The sequence below is a fragment of the Numida meleagris genome, chromosome 1 (genome assembly GCF_002078875.1).
Source record: "Numida meleagris isolate 19003 breed g44 Domestic line chromosome 1, NumMel1.0, whole genome shotgun sequence".
NCBI lineage: Eukaryota > Metazoa > Chordata > Aves > Galliformes > Numididae > Numida > Numida meleagris.
This window is the reverse complement of record NC_034409.1, coordinates 118,491,693-118,518,627: the sequence shown is the minus strand read 5'-3', so window position 1 is coordinate 118,518,627 and position 26,935 is coordinate 118,491,693. Positions and strand designations below refer to the sequence as shown.

The window sequence follows — 26,935 nt, the reverse complement described above, 5'->3', positions numbered from 1 at the left end:
CCATTGCAAGTCTGCTGATGACATTAAACTGGGAGGTGCTGTTGACTGCCTGGAAGGACGAGGGTCTAGATACACTGTTCACAAAGTTCAACAAAGCTAAGTGCTGCATGCTGCACGTGCAGAGCAATGCCAGTCACAGGCACAGGTGGGAGGAGAGTGGTTGGGGAGCAGCCCAGTAAGAAAGGACCTGGGGGTACTGGTGACAGCAGCTCAGCATCAGCCAGCAGTGTGTCCTGGCACCCAAGGGGCAAACGCAGCACAGCCAGCTGGTCCAAGGAGGTGATGTTCCTGCTGTATTTAGTGCTGGTGTGGCCTCACACCGAGTATTGTGAGCAGTTCTGGGCTCCACAACACAAAAAGGACGTTAAGGTCCACGGAGGCATCCAAAGGAGGCACCTAAGCTGGTAACAGGGCTAAAGGCATGTCCTGTCAGGAGAGACTGAGGGCATTGGGAAGAGGAGGCCGAGAAGTACCTCACTGCTCCATGCAGTGCCCTGATGAAGGGGAGCAGAGGGAGGTGCTGGGCTCTGCTCTCGGGAACTGACAGCAGGAGAAAGAACAGCAAAGAGCTATCAGAGAGGGTCAGACTTGGCATTAGGAGACACTTTACCATGAGGGTGGTCAGACAGTGGGAGAGGCTTCCTAGAGAGGTGGTTGATGCCCCATGCCTGTCAGTGTTCACGAGGCATTTGGACAATGCTGTCAGCAACATGCTCTAACTTCTGGTTAGCCCTGAGATGGTCAGGCAGCTAGACCTGGTAATCTCTGAAGGTTCCTTTCAGCTGAACTGTTCTATTCTAAGAGCAAATAAAACAAAATAATTCCATGTAGCAAGAAAAAAAAAATACACGTGCTTGGAGCACTTGCAGTTTAAAAGAAAGAGAATTACAGTTACCTCATAAGTGTGTTAAGATGGTGACAAAACCAATCTTACAGTAAGGTCACACCTTTGGGAGAGGTAAAACCTTTATTTCTAAATAAGTGATTTCTGCCCTGTAGCAGCACCATCCAGGCCCTGCTGCATGATGCCAAGAGACATTAATACCAAACAGAAAAAAAGCTTAACAAGCAAGAGAATGTGGCAAATCAGATTTTAGCCTGAAGCACTGAGGAGTTCTTCATCCACAGTTCCGAAGACAGCATATATCTGCTTACTGTATGCCTAACTACTGTGACCGGTTCACAGAAAGAAGCCGGCTGCACTGAGAGTAACATGAAATCTCCAGCAGTATGAGATTGTGCAATTTCAGCAAGTTTCTTTCTGTAGTGAAACTTAAGGATTACTGTGCTGATCTGATATTTTTTTGCTACTTTAAACAACGCAGTCTTTTCATAGATCTTACTGTAGCTCTCTCTGGAGTCATTTCAATGCTTCCTTTGTAGAGCAGTACTGAAGTTCACAACGATGTTGCACATTTGTGTACAACTCAGCTGAAAACCCAGTACCGTTATCTTGACGTAATTTCATTATCAGTAACAGAGAGGCGTATTTCCGGTAGTTAGCTTGGAAAAAATCTGCACAAACTACTGAGATCATGTCTGAAAATTAAGTAAAACAAAAAACAAGAAATCATTAAACAGACAAACAGGATATTCTTTAACCTCTGCTTGGGCCTGTCCTTCTCTTATTGCTGTAGAGAGATTTTCGAAGGAGACATTTAACATCACAGGCTGATTAACGTAATGAAAGAAGATTGCTCTCACTGATGATAAAAGCACAAAATAAGGAAAGAAGCAATGAGGTGGCACGTAGTGTGGAGGGGGAAAGACAGAGAGGAAGGGAAGGAAGAGGGGGTAAGGACAACAGCTACAGTGTTTCATTGTTGTTTGTTTGTTTTTTCCCCCTGATTACAACATCACCTTTTCTTCTTCTTCTGAACTCATTCCTGCAAGGTGTAGTGAGCAGATCCCCCTTCATGACTTCTTGCAACACCTCGATCTGTCAGAGATCAAACTTTACTGAGAGAAGAGGGGAGGATCAGGGAACTATGGGAATTGATCCTCTGCAGAAGCATTTCACATCTAAATGATATACAGTTCTTTACACTGACATCAATCTTTGCAGGTGAAGCTACTTATTTCCCACACGGCTTCTCCCCACATACTCTTCTTCATTCTTTTATGGAAGTGGGTTTGCTTATATTATAAGAAGATGAGTTAGCTAAGTAAGTGGCACTTACACGTAATGACTAAATAGTAAAATGAATTTATGCAGAAACAGCAAATCAGAACTGCTCTGGCAGTCTCCAGTCACTTGTCTTCTATGTCAATCATAAGCCTCTGATAAAACCAGCTACTTCTTAGGCATAGTAACAGCTCTCTATTATCCAGTTGAGTAGAATAAAAATAACAATCTATGGCAGTTAAGTACACAAGCATAATATGCTTGGCCCAGAAAAACAGTAGATAGAAAAGCATGCAAAAGATACTAGGCTTTAAAAAGTCTTTTCAAAGTATATCAAAAGCAGAAGTGACACGGAACCAAGAGGTGATCAAATTTCAGAACAAATGCAGAAGGTAATACTAAAGCAACACGATCAAATGTTCTTTTTGCGTTTGTGTTCACTCTGAGGAAGCTCACATCAGCTCCTTTATCAGAACCTTTCTTCACAAGGATTTCAAACAAGCTCATGACACAAAGTACCAGTAGCAGAGGTCAGGAATCAGAGATGAAACAAAGAGCAGAGCTGGCTGGGCCAAAGCCCATTCAAGTTTTAAGGATGAAAAGTGAAACGTCCAACCTACTGACAGTGCTATGAAGTTTGTCTTCAAAATTGCCTCAGGTCCAGAGGCATAAAGGTATCTAATGCGATGCCAGTCCTCCAGGCAGAAACGTACGGACAGCACACCTGATGTGTATACTGGACAAGTTGTTAAAAACTACTGTACAGGAACAGAGGTAGTGAACACAAAGATAAACACAATGTATTGATAGAGAACCATACACAGCTTTTGTAGAGAAAAGTCACATCTCACAAATCCATTAGCATTTTCATTATTATTATTATTATTATTATTATTAAGTAATCAATAGGCAAGCAAGTGCTTGAAAGTTAGTTGAGGAAGTCTGTGGATTTGCGTTTGACAAGATCTCACACCACTGCCTCTTAAGAAAACAAACTTAACTAAGAATGGATATGACAGAAGATCCTCATGGCCCTTTCTAAAGAATTTACTGGAAAATACTAAGCAGTGATCAGGAACAAAAGGACATAACCACAGTCAAGAGGTCTCTAGACAAATCCTGACGAGATCCCTGCTTGGGCTTGTGCATTTGATCCATATATGATCTAGAACAAGAGAGAAGCATGAAATAGCAACAAATGCAAAACAGTTCTTTGAGTAAAGAAAGATCTTGCAAAACTGAGCTGTTACTCAGCAGGTGAGGATGTAAAAGATGAAATTCAGTTTCAAGCAATTAAAAATAATCCAGCTTCTGCAAACAGTGAAGCATTACAAAAGTGATATCTTGGAATTAAAATAAACATTTCTACGGCAGTATTAATTCATTGCTCAGTAGCACTCCAGAATCCCAAATGCAAATTTATGAATAATTGTAAAAGGAACAGAAAACAAAACAGAAACCAGAACAATGCCTCTAAGTCTTAGACATCCCATGCACTTCTGGTTCTAGTAACTAAAAATGACATAGCTGAAATGCAAACGGTACACAATAACAAAGGTGACCAGATGAATTAAACTCATCCTAGAGCAAGGTACAAGAAAACAGAATTTGTTTGTAGTAGAAACAGTTCGGAGTACACAGAAAAAAAAACAAAAACATGATGGATATGAAGTTAGGGAATGAGTATTTACTGACTCTTCCTGTACAAGAATTAGCAGTACAAGAAGCTGTTTCAGTACAAAAACTAGAGGACATAAAAGTGAAACTATCTGCAAGGAAAAGGTCATCTCCTCTTGCAGGGAACTCCCTGCTACAGAATGCTGTAGGTGCTACAAGTTCAGATGGCTCCAAAACACAACTGAACAAAATGATCAAACCCTGCCAAGAGGTACTCAGCATAAAGGCATTATCTGGGGCTTTAGTGATACCAGGTTCTAGACTGCCAGATACTAGGAATACTTCTGAAAACCTCTCTCCTACGTGCTTATGTTTTTCTTCAGCTATCTGCTTTGAGCCACTACTGGAAAAAGCCTGCTGGAGCAGGAGGTCCTTCACATTCATCCAGCAGACACTATCATGCCATAGTTCACACTCATGTTCCTGTGCAAAATGTCATTGTAAAAACACTTATCTGACCAAGAAACATGGAGTAAAACAAGCTGCCGCATCCTTAAAATATTAACCTTCGGCCAGCAGGTCAACCTGACATCAAGTACTGCTGTCAAACCACGTATTACATAAATTACTACTGACCTAGATACTTCTAAGGAAGCCAATTACAATACTAGATACATACAGCTTCTGCTAGTATAAATATTAAACGACTACATTTCATACCACTATGCAACATACACCGACACCGAGCTACATCCACTCACTCACATTTAATGAGAAGGACAAAGACAAAACATCAACAAGAAGATTAAGGACTGAACATCACAAAAAAGTTGTCCAGAACAACTGCTTACTTATCTTCTCCGTTTTATCTTCCATTAATTGTGCCTTGGCTCCTAAGCTTATCTTTCTAAACCAATGCAAATTACAAGAATACAAGGCTAAAAAGACCTAATATACCACATATCTAGTTTTGAATAAATTAATCTGTAACTAAGAAGTCTGTGTTAAAACTGTTCTTAAAAACCTCCCGTTACAGAAGTCCTACATTCTCTCGGAGCATCTTAGCCATTTAAGAGAGTAAACTGGAGTAAAATGCTCCCTAATTTTCAGATCATCTCCCTTACTGCACTTTCTCTGTTGCAAAGTGCTAAATCAAACCCCCAAAATGGAAGTCTCATGGCAGGAAACTGTTGTCATAGGTATGGATGAAACTTAAAACATAATTTATCACTTTCTTACTCAGATTACAGGATATTAGTTTTGCTTGGTGACTAAAATTTGTTTTGTTTTCACTCCTTGAACTTGTGATCTACCACATTTAAATGCCTTCTAGAAAAAAAAAAGTAGTTATAAAAAAAACTAAAATATTTCCCACTATATCCACTCCGCAATCTAAGCCACACTCAATTAATTATTTTCACTCTCTATTGTGGTAATTGAACGCAGAAACACTAAAATAATCGGCAGGAAAAAAGTCTGGGCCAGAATGATACCGTAATATTTCAAGCAAATTCCTACAATACATTATCTGCCATACTTTCTTCCTTAACAGGAATAGTCAACGTTAATGTGACTTAATGAAGAATCCTGACAACTTCATCATACTTCTGAATTGAAATGACCTGATTACACTCTCCTTGAAGATACTATTTACATTTTAATAAAGGACTATCATTACAGTTCTTTAATGGCTCAAAAGCAATCAAATAACTCTGAAAAACAACCTGAGAGCAAAAAATATTACATCTAGTTATGCAAATGTGACAAATGCATGTAACGTGCTCACGAAGTGAAATTTAAAGAACAAACTTCCTGCTCCAAATGGGGTAAAAAAGGAGCACAAAGTTTTCATAAAACTGTAGTTATGTACGGTGCAGTTAACTTGGGCATACTTTTAGAACTGCAAATAACCAAATCCCTAGCCTTCACCTCCCTGCTACCCATTTCTACCATGACTCCAAAATTCTCCAGTTTTGACTAAATGTCTGCAAAAGCTCACCTTGGGTTTTATCAATGCATAAAGCATTACAGTTCTTCATTAAAAAAAAAACAAAAAACAAAAAAAAAACAATAGAATCCAGAAAGATTTAGTTGGCTAGGTCTTTCACCCTTCACCAAATCCCAGCATACTCAAGAATTATGTTTATTTTAGTATCTGAACAACGGGAATACTTAATCAAACTTACTATTACACCACTCTTTGATGTCTATCAAACACTAATCAGGCAGGAGAAGTGCTGTACATATTATCTCAAAACACTGCTCATTTTCCAGCACTGAAACTGGAGTAGACTAAACAATTTCATAATGCTTCTTTCCAGAAGATGCAATTGGAGTCAGCAATTTAAACGGTCACAAAAGTATCTTCTAAAAAACGTCCATCACTTATTTACACAATCCCTTTTGTATAAAGCCATTTTATTTCTCCCCAGTTGACATAATTAAGTTATCATAAGAACAGATTTTATTCACGACTCCTCAAGACAAAGTCAGCCTTCTGAAGAAGCTGAAGCATGCACTTTGCAGACCGGGAACACACACGCATTGAGGCTGTAGTCACTTTGGGACCCTCTGCACTATTTTGATCGAATGCAGACCGTCTTCCACCTCACTTCCCTCTCCTTTCTCACTGCAGATTTGTACCTGCACATCTTTGATCTGCCAGCACAGCTACACACATCATTGCTCCCTGGCTGAAATCTGGTGCCATGGACTAAACTAAATTACAGTTACTGTGACCTACTGGCCATGACTGCAGACAGCAATTATGGACAGGCAGGTGAGGGCAAAGTCTCAGAGGAAACAAGCAGCTGAGAAAGGGACTCATCATCACCCAGATACTCCATACATTCTTGACCCGCTGGCAAAGGACTGAGAAACATAACAGAGGAAAAAGTAGGGGGAATGACTGATTTCTTGCCTCGTTGCTTCTATTCCTTTTGTACTTCCAGGGGGAGCTGGAACCAGACCACTTGTTCCTTACCTAGCACCAGCTGTGAAAATGTTCACCATTAGAACAACTTATTCTGGTGAACAGTATTGAAGCACTGAGCTAAGATGTGGCTCCCCTCTTCAAAAAATCTTAATTTCTGTCAAATCTGAAGAGAGAAAGGGTAGCAGAGCCCAAATAGTTTGACAGAAAAACCTTGCATTACAGAAATACAAGGGTAGAAGAGGAATTACACTCAGGATATTCCTCTTTATTTAATCTCCCATTTTTCCAGGGTAGGTGGCTGAATATTATAAAGCAAGGTTGCCATGAGTTAAATGAACTCAATTACCATACATACTCATAACCATACATTAAAAAACGAGGATGATAAAGCATTCAGAATAGGCAGCTTAGAGACAAAACTTTTTGAGTACAAAGCGAAAACCTCCTAAATATGCAGTTTAAACCAACAATCTTAGCAGTTAGCTTAATATAAAGTGCTGCTGCAGAGAATACATTGATGCTGTTAAAAAGGAGCATTTAACTACTGTAATACCAACAGCAAACCTAAGCTTAAGTCCAAGATTCTTCACAAGCGCACACAAAAAAAAAGATTACTAGAAACCCTTCTGACAGTAAAACATTAAATAAAACATTTCCAGAGTTGCTAGAAACACAGAAACCTCCTTCCCATAAACTATCCTATTTGCTTTAAGCTACATAAAGAAAATTTAACAATATTTCACCCTCCTCAGCTACTCGCAAATCAAATCTCCATTCTTATCTGCATACAGCCAGCTGGTTTTTAAAATTCTGCTGTAATTGAGGGAAAAACAATTAAGCAATATTATTAACCATCTTACCATTGTTCCCTGGTGGTTGTAATGCATCTCCTGTCAAGCTACACCATCCAACTGGGAAAATATCACGAGAATCACATCTGCACCAATAGTCAAATGCTCCTCTCCAGCCATCAAATGTAACAAAAACTTCATCCCCTTTAACATCTCCAATGGTTGCTGGGCAAATCAAGTATGGGTTCTTTCTATCTATAGCTTCAAGTTTCATTCCAACTTTAAAGCAGTTTGTCGCAGGTTTTGGTGGTTCCTACAAAAGTAAGATTGGTAGAATACTTGTGTTGGTATGGTCCCTTAAAAATAAAAGTCAGAAAAACTCTATTTTTTTCTTCAACATTCTTATATCTTAGTACTATCAAAAAGTTACAACAGATATTTAAAGAAATTCACTGATGTGTCATATTTGTTTTTCCTCTTCTGTATTCTAAAAATCTAGATTCTGTTCCCAGAAACACGGCTGAGATGATTAGCAAAATTCCCCATGACAGCAAGGCTGTGCTGAAAGTATTTACATAAGCAATAGGTTGCATCCAATACATTATGCCTGGGCAGCAGGACAGCAAAGACACTAACATGAAATTATCACATGCTAACAAAGAAGAGAAGGTTTGCAGGGAATGGGTATTTCTGGGGACTGATAAATGTCTGGTAAAAGCTTCATCTCTCAATTAGTCCATGAAAAATTCATTAGCATTGGACATTATTTATAGGCCTCTATTAACTAAGCCTGCCTCAAACCAATTCCAAGTGGACAAAAGAGAAACAAAAATCAAGTCACCAGGATAAGCAAAAATGTACCCCCAATGCAGAGGTGGTGACACAAGGGAACCTGAATTACCACCTCAACCTTAGGAACCTCAGCCTTCAAAAAATGATCATCTCAGTCATCCTGATAGGCTAGCACAGGGAAGTTTGATTCAACACACATCAGAAAACTACATGAAGTTAAACATATAAGTAACGTGGTTGCAGGTCTGAAATGAACTCTCTGATTTACTGACATACATGTAAATATCATCTTCAGTATCAGAAATGAAGCCATTCAACTGTGACAGCACCATAACAAAAGAATCGAAGATGTCGTTTTAATATTACTATTGTTTTATATACAATTTTTCATATTTCAGTGCAGTTTAATCAAGTAATAGTTAAAAAACAGGCAAAACAGCTTTTCCTACTGTCAACAACTTTCTCATTACATTTTAAATGATGAGTAATGCACCCAGTTAAAACATTTAACAAAATGTTTCCAAGCACTATTTTGTTCTGATGATTCCTTTTCTAAGAAAATAAATTTACTCTTGTGCATAATACCAACATGAATATGATGCTGTTAAGAAATGTGAGACAAGGCATCATATCTTCAATCCATGACACAAAAAGTGTGCTAACACAATTTTTCTAAATAACACAGCACGCTTTAAAAATCTCAACTCGGGAAAGGAGTTGCCCATCCAACGGACTAGAAGCAGACCACTTCCAGTCTAGTTTTCTACCTTGCCAATCCACTTCAAAGTAGTTTTAAATAATAGTTGCTTCTTGCACTGCAGACAATAGGCAGTATCTTGGCATTCTCACTAAAAAATGCAACCAGAGATCAATGGATAGAAACTTGTTTACTAGCAGTCCTTTTCTTCTTACCTTCTTAAAGAATGCTGCAGGTGCCATTTCAGCTCCATTCAGAGTTCTTAAGAGAAACATTGGCCAAGAAGATGCATTCATCTGGAATCCTAAGTAACAAATAAATTACTTGTGTATAACATCCCTACATTCAATTCATAAAATACAGTGAGAGGGAAAAGATATAAACTTGGCTTTACTACTTCCTAACTCCCTTCACTTTGGACTTGGAGAAAATAAAAGTAACCAAGAAGGCTCAGATAGGGCAGCTGTTGGTACAGAAAGCTGTGCATTGAACTTCCATTTTGAGTGACTGGCTTGCAGAATCGGTCATTGTTAGTTTGTGATTTGATAGGTAAACATCTAAGACTGACCAACATTTGTATTCTAGCACAGGAGATGATTGGGTCAACCACACTGTTCCTGGCACAGTGGAACTTCCCAAGCAGAATTAACTCAGCTTACTTTTCAGGGCCATTTCTCATTCTCAAACAACTTCCTCAGCTTCAGATTCCTTCATATACAGAAGAGAGACTCTTATTTTCAAGGCTGTTTTAAATGTTTCACCAAATCACAGACAAGACGACCACCAATTGGTTTCTTCTCCCCCAACCATTAAAGTAAATAAACATCCTTAAACAACAAAGAACACTTAACAAACATATAATGGCTTTAATAGATGTATATGTCATATTGAAAAATGACAACTAGATGTTTCTTACTCTAATATCCTTCATTGAACAAGTGAATAAAAAGTACAAACAGTAATCAAATTTGTTCGGCTGAACTACCTTATTCAAGCCGAACAAAGGTTTGGCTGAAAACATTCTCATTCCAGATAATCTTCCTTCAGAATCAACTATTTTCCAGTTAAAAAAAAAAAAAGCATAAAGCAAAACCAAAAATATCCCCTTAACTCTGTTTACCAAACGGATACTTCAAATTAATGATAAGGTAACATAGTAGACATTTCTTCTCCATCTTTTACAATTACATGTTGGGCACAGTTTTACAGGAAAATAGACATAATAGAGAGAATTGGAAATTTCTCCATAAAGCAATTACTAACAGAATCTGCCAGGAACTGATGAGCTCCCTCACAACCAAACCATGAAGACTGTCTTGGAAGAACACCATTAGAAAGGTGGAATGTATTTGCAATTCTTGATCAGTTAAATCATTAAGTAATCTAACACTGAATTACGTGGATTATATCTTTTAACTATTCTTCAAATTACAGCTTTAAGCTATCTTTAGCTGAATAAAAGTTTATGCGCTGGAACTACCTACGCAACACCTAAATTAATAAAAAGCTCACAACTGAGAAATGGTGTCATAACTGAAGACTACTGAGCTGATTATCAGTCTTGGTTTCATATCAGAGTCTTTACACAGACTAAACATGTGTGATTACTGATATACAATATTCCTTACCAGCTAGCACAGAAAAGACACATACTCAAAGAAAGAGGAATGACAACTAAACAACAGTTTCAATTAACTTCACTTGGCCTATAAATTGTCCTTGTAAAAACACAGTAACTGTTACCTTTATCATAATTTGTTGAGAACATTAAGTTCTCAAAACCATAAAAGATCACCTCTGAAAAATGGAAGACAAAACAGGAATCCTTTCCTACATTAATCATTTTCTAAAAAACCTTATGTAACATACATAACTAAAGCTATGCAAAGATGAGGTAGGAGGGAGTATTTTAGCTTGTTATTATGAGAGAAATAGAACATTAGTATCCAGAAGGTTCCCTACCACTCAGGAAAAAAAAATAATAAAATCAGTTGCTTAAATGTCTAACAGGAGGTAATTATACACCCAATTAGCTCCCAGCTTTGCCCAGGAACAGGATGCTGTAAAGCTGCCAAGAAGGCTTTTTCAAAAATTTATCTAGGTATGCCAGAATGCTCGATTGCTGGAATTCAGCCTATCTCTAGAAAAATCTAAGACAGGAGGGATAAAATAATGGCATTTGCATTCTTTTCTGAATAACAGCAATTGTTCTGAGGGCAGGTAAACTTACATTCCTGGATGCACGGAAACATCTGCTTGTTTGGGGCTGCACTGCAAGTAGCCTGACCCAAAAGGAGTAAGAAATAGTATCCAAAGAGAAGGCATCAACCTTTCCACTGATGAGCTCGGAAAGTTTTTCTCCTTAACGCATCAACTGTCCTCATTATACAGAACCCAGAGCTGTTTAATTCATCAGGCCAATTTAGAGATGCATTTAAAAAAAAGCACCGTGCTCCTGAACAAAAGCTATACATCATACATACATGTAGCTGAAAGAATAGACACACTCTTTTCTTTCACAGTCCTTGTTCATACTGGTATTATTGCATTCATTCTAGAAGGTTCTACCAAGAACTTCAGAGAGACTAAACAGAGTCATTTCTCAAAAACAGAACAAATTAGAATCTTTTCCCTTCAGTGTCAAGAAAGTCAAGTGCTTTCATTCAAAACCTCTATGATAACAAGAAAAAGGGATTAAAAAAAAAAGTCATTTTGAGCTCACACTTCATCTATCTCAAACATTTTTTGTGGACTGGCGCCCTAGCTGCATTGCTTTTCTTCTCTTTATCTAAAGCAGCACAACAGCACAAAAATGTCTATCCTTATAATCTACATGAAGGAACTTAACAGTTAAGTGAACTCCTGCTGTATCAGTTTGCCTGTTTGCAAGCTAATCAAGTTTTGCACTGCAACGAAATCACACTTTCCACTTTACCTTTCTAACAGAAGATCTGAAATCTGTTAACAAATATGGTTAAGAGTTCTGTCAGGTTACTAAGAGAAAGCATAGCAACCTTTCCAACCTTAATCATTCTATGATTCTATCAGAGGAGGCTGGAAAAATTTATTCTCAGAAGGAGTGGTGAGGTATTGGAACAGGCTGCCCAGAGAGGTGGTGGAGTCACCGTCCCTGGAGGTGTTCAAGAGAAGAGTAGATGATGCACTGAGCAACATGGTTTGTTGATGGCAGGACTAGATGATCTTAGTGGCCTTCCCAACCTTAATGAATCTCTGATCTTCACTGCACCTCTGCCTTGTCACGTGTCACAGTTAGAAGACACCAAAGCTAGAAGTAGGTTTATAACAGCAGTAACCATCTTTTGGTTACAGTTCACTTCTTAAGTTAAGAACAATATTTTTTGCATTTTATAAACATTACATAAGATAACAGAAGAAAAAAAGTGGAGGTGTTGCTGCTGAAGGGTTGGTTTTGGTTTTTTTTGTGGAATTAAGATCAAAGTTGGTCATTATTTTTCCTGTTTTTGAAAAGCAGAACTATTTTCAAACTAATAAGAAATATCATTTTCTCTGAAGATTTCTGTACCGAAAAGTGTAAGCTCTACCAAGCATGGTAAAAAAATGTAGATTTAAATATACAGTTTGATCACAGCAGAGAAAAATGATGCCACAGTTTTATTACTCACGGTAGTTGGTCAAAGTTAATTTTGAGTATTCATTGTACAGCAAGGAATTCCTTTGTACAGCTCCCTGTTTAATAAACTTTGTCAATTAGTTTTCACTAAGCTCAAGCACTATTTCTCAGTTTGGGGAGACATGTGCTGTTGTGGCCTACACTGCTCATAGAAGCCAAAAAAAATTCTGCAGACTATTTCTCAGTGTAGGATAGCTGCATCCTTGTTCATGAGGCATTTGCCATGCTCACAAACCAGTCACAACAAATTGATCAAACATCTCCCCCTCGTGTCAGTTTGAGGAGATGAGAAACACATGCAGTTTGCTACTGCTCTGGAGTGCCTCTTTCCTGATGCAATATTGTTGTTACCTTTCTTAGATCACAATTTGTTCAGAGTTGCCCAAGAAAACCGTGTGCCCAGTTCAGGTTGTCCTGAACTGCATGCTGAGCACTTCACGCTTGGCTTAACAGCAAGCGCCTTCTACTGGGCCGCTCTGGTTTACTGAAGAGGAAAAAAGGATATTCAGCCTTACCCAAAACTCAGTCCTTATTAAGATCTACTAAAGAGGGCGTGGACAACATCGAGCAATAAAATGTTGCATCCATACACACTCGTAAGGCAGGCTGTATATCAGTGAACAGTTTCAGAATGGGCACATGATAGCGTCTCACCATTAAAAAAAGCTGACAGACACCACAGTTTAATTCTAAGGGACTTCATTAAAAAAGAATAAACCTAAAAAGCAATTATTCTGCTCATTCTTATTTCAAAAGAATCTCCCCACCAAAAAAAGAAAGAAAAAGTCACAATTCACTTACCCCAGATTAGTTCACCTACCTCTCCTTTTCAGTTAAATAATGCTTTGGTGACATGTTAGTACCACTGAATTTGCCAAGACAAAAAGATAAAACTGACTACATGATAGCTCCAATCCATAGACGTTAGTTCAGAAGTTTGTTTCTTACCAAGTGGAGGCTGCAGCATGCCCCCCTTCTTCTCACAGGTCCCAATGGGCTGTATGTCTGAGGAGTCCACAAGCCTCCAAAAATCATTTTTGTTGTCACTTCCATCGAGTCGCAACCTTAGCCTGGCACCAGTGATTCCAATTATTGTAGCTATGCAAACCGAGGTAATATTGCGAGGATCATGGGCTTCCAGTTTCATACCAACTTTGAAATCATTTGTAGGTGGAATTCTGGACTACAGTAAGAGACAAAAGACTTTTTGTTATTGTTGTTTGCATTGCTAAACTTCCCAGCTAGTTCAATTCATCCAAATGTTTCATAGAAGTGGGCAAATATAAAGAAGCCTTTGAACTTTCAGTGTGTAGCAGTAAATCAGAAAGGGAGATTGGATAACCTCCCAGCAGCATAATTTCAAATACCTGATGTTTCTGCTGCATAAACAGAACTGATTTTTTTAAAACATAGGCACAGCCAGGAAAGGTAAGGGAATATTGCAAAAATATGAATAAAAAGATGAGGGAAGAGTGTATAATACTTGAAGTGAATGGAATACAAAAAAAAAGGATATCAGGAAACATGACAACTCTTAAAATAAAATAACAAAAAAGATGTATTAGTTTTTAATTCATAAGAAATAGTTATTCTCATTAGAGTAATTTTTGCAAATTAAAACAAAATTTGGACACTATTGCAGCAGGCACTTTGAAAGCTTCAGGCAAGAAAGAGTTTCTGCACCGAAAAAAGCCTACAATACAAAGAAAGAAAACAGAAGAAGGAATTACTGTTAAATGCATTTTACAGAAAGAAACAGACAATCCTGCAGTCACATAAAACTGTGCAAAGATAGGAACTACAGCTTGTGCTTATTCACAGAGAACTGAATACATTCATACACACACACACAATGAAATGCCAATTTAATTAGCAGGCATCAGATTTTTGGAAAAAGACACTAGCACAAGGAAAAGAGAGATGATGAATGCAATTTGGTCTTTCAGCTGAATTTTTTTCTTACAAATTAAAGGTTAAAAAAGAAGGAGAATATTCTTTACCGAGCTGTTACTAGGAAAACAGAAAAAAAACAGAAAAGCTTGCCTAACAACATCACTGGCAGAGATCAACTGGATCACAGTCTGATTACTTGCCTACTGGAACCCTGTAGGCAACACCATCATCTAACAATGATCACAATCTTGTATCAAGACTAACCAGTATTGCATGACTCACCTTGTCTCTAGTGAGATTCTAGAACAATCTTTCTACTTCCCTTCAGATATCTCCTCACTTTCAGTCTGAATTTATTCATGAAAACTTTTGCCAAGACTGTACTTCCAGTTCTCTCTGCATCTTTGAAAAATTCAACAAAATTTGCAGTGTATTTCCATGTGGCAACCTGATCCTTTCTGATTAATCTTTCCTCAAGTTAAACAAGCCAAGCACTGAGGTTTCTCATAGGAGAGGATGACTGTTCTCCTGGAAGCCTGCTTCTGTACCTCATCCAGGTCAAAGCTGCAGATGCCAAAAACCATAGGCAGCCTTCCACTTGCCATTTTACCCCTGCAGCTAACACAACCTGAATCCTAACACAGGAGGCAGGCAGAGGGCTCAAAGACATGGACATTCATGTTCACAAGATCCAGACATCCGTTGCCACACCAGGCCACGTAGGGAACCATACTAAGTACATAGTGTGCACCTGTATGCCTGGGGACACAGGAAAAGCCTAAAGAATCCTGGTATCTAAACAAGCATTAGTAATATTTTGCCTGCACAGCACTTAATTTTTAAAAACGTATCTTGCTCTGTCTTTTCTATGGTGTGCAGGTACAGTGTTCCAAGCAGAACCCAGATCAACAGCAGGAGCCCTGGTGGAGCCAGAGCCCAAAAAACAAAGAGACAGGCAATAGTCAGTGAGTACAGAGGGCAGCATCTGCCAATGCTGCATTTAGACAGCAGGCTGTCTGAAAGTGGAGTCTGAGCATATTAAATTTAAAGGGCAATTCAATTTCAGGACATCACTTGTCAAGCTGTTATTTTCTACAACCATGAAAGGCAACTGAAATTGAAAAATAAGGGAGTTTGTTCGTAGGAAAGGTAAGCCTGTTTAAATAGCAACAACTCAAGGCACAGTTCTATAAAGGTAACTCCACCATACCAGTTCTTATCATGTAGCAAAATAACAAAACCAGCTCTTTAAGAGTCATTTTAAGCTCTATTCTAACCTAAATGGACTGAGCTTTTTATATTTAAAATTTTCAACTGCTTGAAAAAAATGTTTAAAGGTGAGAGAAAGAGATGCAGAATGCTTCAAAATTTTAGGGAGTAATTAAAAACAACTGAGAGCGACAGATAAAATACATTCTAAATTAAGATAAATACTTTAATCAATTCCCATTAGCAGTCTACGCCTGTATCTTATTTTATGGTAGAGACTTTAATCTATTGATCCCCAGGTCATTTTTAATTACTACAAAATGTAAACTTTGTAAAATTCCCACAAGCCACAATTTCTGGATATAATTGTCAAATCAAGCTTCTGTCTGCTTGTTTTCTGGCTGGCCACAGCAGCATCTTTCTTTCATTACACAGATTGATAATAACACGTACAATTCATGTGTAACCCAACAGAAGTCAAATTAGTCCTACACGAAGCTCAAGCACTTTAGTTTCTAAAATCTTCAAACATTAATTAGTGAGAAGAGCTGGCTCTGCAATAATTAACACTGCATATCACTTTCTACTTAAAGGTCAAATCTTAGAAGAAAAGAAGCCTGAATATGCAAATTGTTTTGAAATTTGCTGTGCACGGACATGAAAGCTCTTCTTTCCAACCCACACACTCCTAAAGTAATCCAAGTCACTCTGATTTATCTACCTTAGTCAGTCCATGTTATTTAACCACCTTTATTCGGGGTGTTATTCTGTTGTATGTTTTGGGCTTCCCCAAGAATCAGTCACGAAGTCAACACAAAAGACACAAGGAATGGCTTCCGAGCAGCTTTCTGCCATAGCTACTTCTCTCAAGAGCATATACTCTAGTCATCATGGTCTACAAGGCGTGAATATGGCATTATCTTAGAATGACCAAGAAATACACTACTGCTCTTCTTCTACCCAAGCAGGGCTTGGGGTCTCTCCCTTGAGCTGGTATCCATTAAGAAAAACAAATACTGTGGAATTAATTTCTGAAAATGATAAATTATAGGTGATCTATCCAAAAAGAGCTATGGACTTTGCTATTCTTAGCCCTCTCTCACTGAAAGCAGCACAAGAGGGGCATTTTGTCCTTTATTCTCATCCCCTAAAGTGAAAGCTGAGATTCAAGAAGTAATATGAAGAAATGCAACCATCTGCTTTCATCTCGCTCTGTTCTCCATTCCTGCAAATTACTTCAGATATACAGTGTAATGGTTCTTCTCATATTATTAGTCCAGGTCTTCAGATTATTCCTTTGTTGCTTTTTGCTTCGTCCCCACTGGAAGCCACTATCACAGTACTATCAGACTGCCAACAAAACCTAGAAAATACCTTTCTGGACACATCCAACCTAGTAAACCACACATATACTGCTTCTCACATCTATTACAGTTCTATCAACCTGAACTACCCAATTCCTTCAGCACCTATCTGCACAGTACATAGAAGGCGTACCTACTGAAACTTATCCTATGTAATTTTATGCAGCTAAGTCAGTCACTCCCCAGCTTGGGAACATACTGGACCCCAGCTGCTCCTACAGAGAGAAAAACGCCTTCAGAGGTTGATTCATTCCCCAAAGAGCTGAATAACTGAAGATCATTAGCTCCACAAGATGGTATATTTAAACTGCATCTGTAAATACATATTAAACCATCACACAGCTGAGAATCAAATTTGTAGAGCACAATGTAGAGCAGCACACTAAATACCCTTGGTACATACTCCTTAATATCTCTTGCTGAATGGACAAATAATACTGAGTTCTGGTAACTTGAGTCCGTAGTTAACACATGCATATTCTTCAGTTAACTCAATCTTTTTAATTCCTATCTTTGAAACGCTTACCGTTAGTCATTCTCCATCTTCGACCTGGCAGAAGTACCACTTTGGCATCCCAAACTCTACGCTAAGTTCAGGGACACCCACACCTCCTCCGGGCAGCCTGTTCCAGTGCCTCACCACCCTCATAAGGAAGAATTTGTTCCTTATATTCTGTTTAAATCTACTCTCTTTTAGTTTAAAACCATTGTCCCTTCTGTCACTGCAAGTCCTGGTAAAAAGTCTAACCTCCAGATTTTTAAATGTATTTTTTAAACTCCAGTACCTATTACCATTATCTGTTTTTGAAACCACCACGCTACTAGAAAACCATAATGTAGTTGCCATCACTGAAATCTGGTGGGTGTGGCTATCGATGACTACAAGCTGTTCAGGAGCTTTTCTGGTTGATCTACCTGTAGAAGCTGTTTTGTTCTTCTTTACACTCCTTTCCAATCCAGTTTGGCCTAGATAGGCTCAAGCAGTGGCCCCAAGAGAACCTCAGAAGGTTCAATAAATCCAAGTGCAAGGTCTTTCACCTGGGTCACAGCAACCCCCACAATCAGTACAAGCTGGGGGACAAAAGGATGGAGAAGAGCCCTGCCAAAAAGGACCTGAGGGTACTGGTAGATGGCAAGCTGAACATGAGCCAGGAATGTGCCCTCACAGCCCAGAAAGCCAACCGTGTCCTGGGCTGCATCAAAAGAAACGCGGCCAGCAGGGCGAGGGAGGTGATTCTGCACTGATGAGACCTCACCTGGACTACTGCATTCGGATTATGGAGTCGTCAGTACAGGAGAGATGTGGACCTGTTTGAGTGCGTCCAGAGAGATGCTGAGAGATCAGAGGCTGTTCAGTCTGGAGAAGAGAAAGCTCTGAGGAGACCAGATAGTGGTCTCAATATCTAAAGAGGGGCTACAAGAAAGAAGGGGACAGACTCTTTAGCAAGGTCTGCTGTGACAGAACAAGGGGAAATGGTTTCAAGCTGAAACAGGGGAGATTTAGATTGGATATAAGGAAGAAGGGTTGTTGTTTTTTTTTTCTTTTTTTTTTTTTTAATGATAATTGTACTGGAATACTGGAACAGGTTGCCCAGAGAACTGGTAGATGCCCCATCCCTGAAGACATTCAAGGTCAGGCTGGATGGGGCTCTGAGCACCCTGATGTGGCTGTAGGCGTCCCTGTTCACTGCAGGGGAGTTGGACTAAATGGCCTTTAAGGGTCCATTCCAACTCAAACAACTCTATGATTACACCTTAGTAAAAATCATCTTGATCTGAAAGAGTTAAAATGCAACACACTTCACAGAATCATAGAGTAATTTTTCACTGAGAGGGTGGTTAGGTGCTGGAACAGGCTGCCCAGAGATGCTGTGGGTGCCCCACCCCTGGACGTGTTCAAGGTCAGGTTGGATGGGGCCCTGGGCAATGTGATCTAGTACATGATCTAGTGATTGGCAACTCTGCCTGTGGCAGGGGGGTTGGAACTTGATGATCCATTCTATGATTCTATGATTTGAGTATTTGGAAGATCCAGCAAATAAGTGGTTAATAACTTTTCCTGCATGCACAAAAATATATATACATACATTTTGTACATCTAATAGCTAGCCAGAATTGAGAGGACTCTTGCAGTTATGGGATTGGTGAAAGGCTCATTTCATTATCAGGCAAATTTTAATTCTCACACTAATCCTCTAATATTACTGGAAAAAAAAAACAGAAATTATTTTTGAACTCTGATATTACTGTTCTCTCTTGTTCTCTTTTAAAGAAAAAGAGAGTCCAAAGCTACAGTTTCAATGAAACCCTCAAAATCTGGCTTGAGGCAGAAACCAAGAATGGAAAATTTCATTTGCTGGTATCTACCGGAAGTGTAAGATACTGATAAACAGGGATTGAAAGAAGTCAAAGCCTGCAAGCAGCCCAAACGTAAAAGTTGCTCTATCATCACCCTGTAACATGTAAACATACACACACAGACTTGCAAAATAGTATTTGGCATACCTGTTTGAAACAATGTAGAGGGGCAGCTATTGATTCAGTCTCTTTCAGATAATCATCCCAACTAAACTGTTCTGGAAGACATAAGACAAAAAAAGGCCATACAGACAGTTTTGAAAGGAAACATAAATTAAGAGGTAGGCTGGGGAAAGAGAGAGCAAAAAAAACCCAACCAAATATCTTGTAAAAAATTTTTTTCCCCAAGAACAGCATTACAATAAAATGGAAACTTCATAAAATACACAGCCCTTGAAGTAGCGTTAAGAGTCATCAGGGGAATCACACAACAGGAAAATATCAGTATACCCACAAGTTCTTCTTTTTGTAGTCCACACGTAAAGATACAAGTCAGGATATCTAGATTCAGTTCTCTGCACAAGGATGCTCTCCGAAGCATCCTTGTAAAATCACGTTAGTGCTTCTGCATCTTAGTTCCCCATCACTAGAGCAGTGGAAAGAACAGCAGCACAGATGTGGTAACTTCACAAGACTGATTTAATAATACATAGTAAAAACCACAGATACTTAACATCTACTGAAATGTACCTTGAAAACCAGTATCCCCAGTCCACTATAAATCAAAAGAATTAGCATAGCATTCCAACTGCATCTTTGTTTCTTTTCACGAGAAGTCTGATAAAGGTTTATCTTTGTAAGGTAAATATCACAAGATAAAAACTACCATAGCTCAGCTAACATTTTTGTCCCTAAATCCTCTAGGTAAGCTCCTTTGCTTATTTTCCTGTTTGGGCAGCTGACATCTATCTGATGCTCCTGTGAAGTAGATAATCAATGAACCCCAAAATAGTGCAACGGTGCCACACAGTGGTTCAATCAGCTATAACTTCACAAAGCAAAATCCTTTGCAGTGGTAGAGAAACTGCACTTTGTCTGCCAGAGCACTACTGAGCAGAGTCAAACGCATTTCTACAATTTTAAGAAACAAAGAAACAAACAGAAAATGGCATTGTTTTCAGTCACTTGCACACTGGTTCTCTAAAGGATATTAGTTGGTTTGAACTCAGAGCTTGCCTGCACTAGCACAGCATTTCACTGAAAATTACAGTGCCTCAAGCAGAAGAGAACCACATTCCTAGACTGCTAAGATCCTAATTTTTTTGACACAGCAGCCTCAAAAGGGTATAAAGGATTGGTCATTGACTCTGCAGAGGGCATGCACTTGTTAACTAAGTGACAAGTCAAAAAAGTTTCAAAAGTTGATAATTTGGTGAACTGAACTGCAGTTAGGCTGGTTACAAAGACATTTTCATAGGGCACCTTGGAAGCCTGTCTATTTTGTAATAAAAAACCTTATTCACGTGCTTATACACTTCGAATGATTTTGTATTACTCGCAAAAGGCATTAACTTTAAAAATATGTTAGATATTTCTGTTTCAGGAGGGCATGCTCTGGAAATGGTCTTTCAGAGTTTTCCCAAGAAACCAGCCTCCAGATCCATTGCCCCTTTCATTGAAAAGACACGGAGGACACAAATACCAAAATTAATAATTAACTGCTCTCTAAGTTTCACCTTAAAAAAAATAGTCCTTGAATCTAATAATAAAGCTGCCACTATCAATTGACTTCTGATTAAAAAATGATTTTTCAAGGTAAACTTTAATGCACCCAGTTCAAAAATATTAACTCTACCGAAATGTTAATTATGTCCCAGCTATTTCAGCTCTAACATGATACCAAAACCGTAATCATGAACCACAGTGCCGTTGTGTAAGGACCAGGCAATGTAGATACTTCAGAGACAGCATCTTTCAAGAGCAGGGACTGCATTTACATCCTCTGAAAATACTATATCCCCATACCTGCATTTCCCAAAATGATCTTGGCTGCTGTAACAGGACTTTAAATTTAGTGGAATGTCCCGGAAGTACAAAGGAAAAGAAACAAGTTTTCTTTTCAGGAAGCATTTACTAGAAAGCTACATAACGTAACACAACAGTCAGCTGCACATAAAACCGAAAGGAAAACAATACTGCCTTGCTCCTTACTTTAAATCCTGGATATCAAAAATTCTTTGCTCAAGCATAAATGACCTGAAGTTTACATTAGGACTACTCCATCTGTGAAGATATGCTACAGTAAAGCAAATGTCTCAGATACAGTTCTAATTATCATTTAATTACTGCAGTCATAGAAAAGGGAGATGAAAGTATGTTGCAACATGTAAGATGCTTATCTAGGAAGACAATAACATGGAAAAAAAAATCTCTACCCAAAAATCTCTACCCAAAACATAAAGAAGCAGTTGTTTTCTACATATTTCTAATTTTAAAGCCCCTGAAACATACAACTTCTGAGAAACTGAAGAGAAAATTAGTTGACACTGAATGATTTAACATGCATTCTCCTTCCCACTCAACCTGCAGGCTGAATTAAACAGCTTAAGGAAAACTATTATGCAACACACACAACTCTTGCAACCCACTAGCAAAGTGAAAATGAGAGAGAAAAAGTAATTTTTCATGCTGAAGAACAAAACAGCATATACTGGGAATAGGAAAAAAAAACAAAACAAACAAACAAACAAAAAAACAGAAGATAATTAGGACATTTTGTAAAAAATTAGGTAGGTTGTAGCCAGCTCAGGAGTGGGATACTAAACAATGATGCAAGATAATAAGCATGCCCAAACAGTCTGATTCATTAAACAAAAAGAAAAAGGAAATAAATTTATCCCACTGTTGCCTGCAATAGCACAGGTTTACAGATTTACCATTAACCCTGTGAGTTAATGGTGCTTGCTGTTCTTTTCAATTCTGTACCAATACCTTAGCACTTCTGGAGAGGCTTTGCCCATTATAAAGTAACTTAAGCTACTAAAACGGATCCCAGGATGCCTCCAGTTTGGCTGCTCAGAGCAGGTCCCATCACAGCAAGGCTGCTTGGGGGCTTGCTGAGTTCTGAGTATCTCTGGGTAACCTCTCCGGGCTCCTCTTCTTGGATTTGATCACGCTTCACACGATGATTTTTTCCCCTCACATGAAGCAGGGACATCTCAACGTTCCCATGAGCGAGGAAAAGATGACCTTCCACTGAGTCTCAGAAATGCATCCAGCTAGGTTTTCTTCACAGTCACCCGTCAGGCAATTGAAGACAGCAAGGTGATCTCCTGTGAACTTCCTCTTCTTTCTGCTGTGCAAATGATTCACCCAGTATTCTTATCAGTCTTCTGTTTACATCTCGTGCTTCAGCGCCTTCATGCTGTTGGTGGCCTTGAGCCTGTCAACGTCGTCTTCTTACTGGGGAGCTCAAAACTGAACAGGGTACTCCACACACAACCCAAAAGAAGGAGCCAACTTCTCTCAGCCTGCAGCCTACATCCTTGCTAACACGACCAGGCATGCAGTTCATGTTTGCCACCACAAGAGCACACTGCTGGCTCATGCTCTGCCTGCTGGCCGGCAGCACCTGCAGTGGCATCCCATCTGGTCCATGAATGTGTGAATGTCCGGTTTTTTGGAGTGTTCACGAATTCTATCTTCTTCTACTGCACACAATGCTTTAGTCTAGTTCAAATCAAAGTTTGACACATTTTAAATTGAAGACTCGAGTGTTACTTGTAAATAAGAAGAGTTTATAGGTTTGGATTTTTTTTAGTTTAATATAGTATTATCACAGTCTAAATCCTGCTTAAACAGATGAAGCACCTTGTGCCTCCTCATCTCATCCCCAGGTTCCCCAGTACTTGTCTGAGACTTTTGGCCCAGATATGCCTATTTTATATTCTTCTTTCCACCACCTCTCTTTGACAAAGATGAAGTTTCCTTTTAATTTTGTTATACACACTATTGTAAACATAGTAGGTAAACTGTAAGGTACTTCATATCCTCCTTTGTACCTCTTTCCTCATGTTGGGATCATTCAGCCAGTTTTTCTACTCTTCTGTTCCCCTACCTAATGTAGACTATTTTTTGTTTTTGTTTTTTTTGTTTGTTCTTCCCACACCCCTGTTTCTGTTCCTCTTTCAACACATCCTTCTTTATCTAATGGCAAAAAGAGGTTTCTTTCTTCCTTCTGGCCATTAACAAGCCTGAGCAAGTCACTCCTCTCTAGGTGTTTGACAGAGCTGAGTCTAGATTTCATGAGGAAATTCACTGCTCAGATGAAAAGCATAGTCTCAAGTGGAAGAACACAGACAACAGAATACGGCTTGCCTGCTTAGCACTATTCTTACACAAAGCCTTTTCAACACACTGTTCTCTAGTGCCGAGGAAGGCAGGGAAGTTTCATAGTGACTCACAAGTATGGTTATCTTAGTCATATAAGAACAGTACTTTGCTAGTGGGGGCTGTCTTATGGGGCTCCATCTGTCATGTCAGACAACATTTCTTAAAACACAGACGTGCCATCCAAGTCCTCCTGAGGAAGCTCCTCTTACACTACTGGAGAGGGGAAAAGAGATACTTTAAGACATGCAAGGAAGGACATTTGTAAGAGAGAAGAAAACTACCACTGATAACCTCCCAAGAAATGGAAGAAAGAAGTCTGACAAAAGTAACTGCAGAAAGCAGTACTATGGCTGACAGAACCAGGATATCACATCTGTGTGCAAAAAGTCATCACCTCAACTACCCAGTTATCTTGCTGGTCTCTCACTATGTTCAATGATATAGTCACTGACATAGTCAATAACAGAACTCCTCAGGCGGCATGAAGGAAAACCTCTGAGCCAGACCACCCACTAGGAGCCAGAGGGTATAGGAATGGAAGAAGAGTGAGAGTTTAAGTAACCCAGTGATACTTTACCAAGAACTAAGGATTCCCAAAGAAATATTCTTCTCCAGTCAACAATACTCGTGACATTTCTCACTGCCTCAAATTCAACCAACCAACACAAATGCATTAAGAGCATATAACGATGCTGCTTCTCTCCTACTACACTTCACAAAAGTGAAACTGCCAGCAGTTCCACGTATTTCTCAGCAGCCCAATTTATATGTCACCCTATGACACCTACTGAGGATAACAGAGGTTGTGTAAGTTTGTCAAAAACAGTCCAACTTCTTGTCAAGTGTGTAGTTTTCCTCAGTTTACTGATAATAAACAATTGATTTGAAAACAGAATTTATTTAAAGTAAAATTAGAATATCATGCAATTTAATCTAGTTAGCAATATTAAGAACTTAAACTATTAAACTGAAATTCAACTTTCTTTAGCACCAGCAAGCACATTAAAGAGGTAACTGAAGCAAAAGAGGCATTCAACAGGGAAATACATTATTAGAAGAACAAAGAAATCAGTAAATGATCTAAAAAAAAAAAAAAGGTGTTTACATAGTTTTTGATTACATATATCATGAGTACTTGTCTGAGCTAATAAAACTGTCAGATTCAAGCCAAGCAGTTTCAACAGTCATTTGCTACACCAAAACATACTTTGCTAACAGTTAGACAAAAGCAGTTGTATGTTTTTAACTACACGTCAGTTATAGCCAAAGAGACTGAAGGAAAAAAAAGTCTCAAGAGACAGACATTCCAAATATATACTTTACCTTTTAGGGTACCTGAACTAATAACCTGATAGCTGTAATACCTACCACTTTTTAAAGACGGGTTGTTTGCCTGCTGATGCTTTCCATCTTTCTCTTTTTTAATTTCCTTTGAATCTAAAAGACAAGATTCCATTACGTTATAAATGTAATATTCCCATCACAATAACATCCAGCGTAACACAGAATGCTTTCAAACAATACAGAATCTGCCATTCCAAAGACTTTCTTTTATCTATTTCAGTGGATAATCAAAAGGTATTTGTAATACAAATTTAGTGATTGCATTATTTTTCTTTCAAAATATACTGAAAAGTACAGCATGGAAAGATGTAGATATAGAAGGAGTTGAATGAGAATAGTCCTTTCATCAGTCCCCAAATCCTCCACCATAGTTTGGTGAGGAGACAAGTTAGGCACTGGGCTCTGTGCAGGCCAGGATGTGGCACTCTCCTGACAGGCCTCAGCACAGGCCAAGGACCCCCAGGGAGGTCCTGGCAGCCGGGGCCTGTCCCACCATCCCAGCCCAGAGCAGGCAGCCAGGGGCACCAGGGCAGCCCCAGCAAGCAACAGGAACCTCCCTGGGGAAAGGGTCAGGCTTGGCGAGGCCATGAGCCTGGCACTGAGAGATTGACCAAGGCATGGCAAGGCTGTGGGGAGCTGGAATCTAACCCTGCTGTGGCCTTGCTGCGAATGGGGCTGGCAGCACCAGGGTGATGTCAGGGTGTGCACTGGTGGGGAAGAGGCCCTAGATGAGGTTGGTCAGGGCCACTGAAGTGTACCAGTGCACTCAGGGGTGAGACACTTTACAAGTATAAAATGGATAAAAACACTTGGCTGGTTCTCAAAGAAAAATCCTTATGGGGCAATGTCAGCTGGACGTGCTACAGTAACTGTGGATGGTGCCCACAGAGCTCTAACCTTTGTCCTTGTTCAGCAGTGGATACCCTATGTCCTGACAGCTATCAGTAGGAACCCAAGAAGAGTCTCACACCACCCCTTCACTGCCATCTTCCTACAGTTCAAAATATATTCCATCCAGTCTCTTTGGGATTGAACTGAATCTGGACAGTTTTCTACTGGGTGGTGGCAATCACTAGAAAAGCCTTTTGCCATGTTTTACAAGTTCAGTTACTCAGGCTTTCAAAAAATAAAAATAAAAAAATCATAGAACTGTCAGAGACATCAGGCTGATAGCTCACAGAAGAGAAAGCTTCCTGATCCACTTATTTCCAAAGCGGAAATCCAATGGAGTCCCACATGAGAGTACTGAAGAACAGAACTAATAACTGCTTCCTGCGAAGACCAAAACTTGAAAGGACAGTCATGAAAGAACATCTCCCCTACAGTGCCAGATTTCAAACAAGATGACAGCCTTTCATGAAAAGAGAAATCAACAACAGGTGAAAGAATGTGAAAAACCATGGCCTGGACACCAGATGAGTTTTCACTGACAACTACCACACAAATTATTTATTTCCTGTATCAGTTTGAGTTACTGCCTATCTCACAAATAGGAACACTGAAACAGAATATTGTCAGTTACACATTATTCTTAAAATCAGCCATTAAAAAACTATAAGAAAAAAAAAAGAGATTAAGATGTTAATGAAAAGAAATGGATTCCTTAAATATCTCTTTAATACAAGCTGGAAGCATCTTAATTTATAATACATCCCAAGTACCATCACTATCACTTGGTTTTGATGGACAGAAAGCTGTTCTTTAAAATGCTCAAGCGAAACATATCCAGTACATGAAGAAACATCCAAAAATAAGTCTGAGTAAAACTGAAATTGTTTTTAAAGGCTCACCTTGCTTTAATGCATCCCAGCTTTTAATGGTGGAAA

At 39.0% G+C, this 26,935-nt stretch overlaps 1 protein-coding gene across 10 annotated transcripts in view; it reads right to left on the bottom strand.

Moving 5' to 3' along the window:
• SCML2 (sex comb on midleg like 2 (Drosophila)) overlaps positions 1 to 26,935 on the bottom strand; it is a 69,488-nt gene that overhangs the window by 28,572 nt on the left and 13,981 nt on the right. For 9 of the 10 annotated variants that reach the window (XM_021409537.1, XM_021409546.1, XM_021409504.1 and 6 more), the window contains exons 3-7: positions 25,134 to 25,202; positions 19,581 to 19,651; positions 13,558 to 13,792; positions 9,173 to 9,261; positions 7,538 to 7,781 (exon numbers count right to left, since the gene is read on the bottom strand). In XM_021409537.1, coding sequence (XP_021265212.1) covers positions 7,538 to 7,781; positions 9,173 to 9,261; positions 13,558 to 13,792; positions 19,581 to 19,651; positions 25,134 to 25,202 — 708 coding nt within the window. The remainder of the gene's footprint in view (positions 1 to 7,537; positions 7,782 to 9,172; positions 9,262 to 13,557; positions 13,793 to 19,580; positions 19,652 to 25,133; positions 25,203 to 26,935) is intronic. The other variant, XM_021409538.1, reaches the window with a different exon arrangement.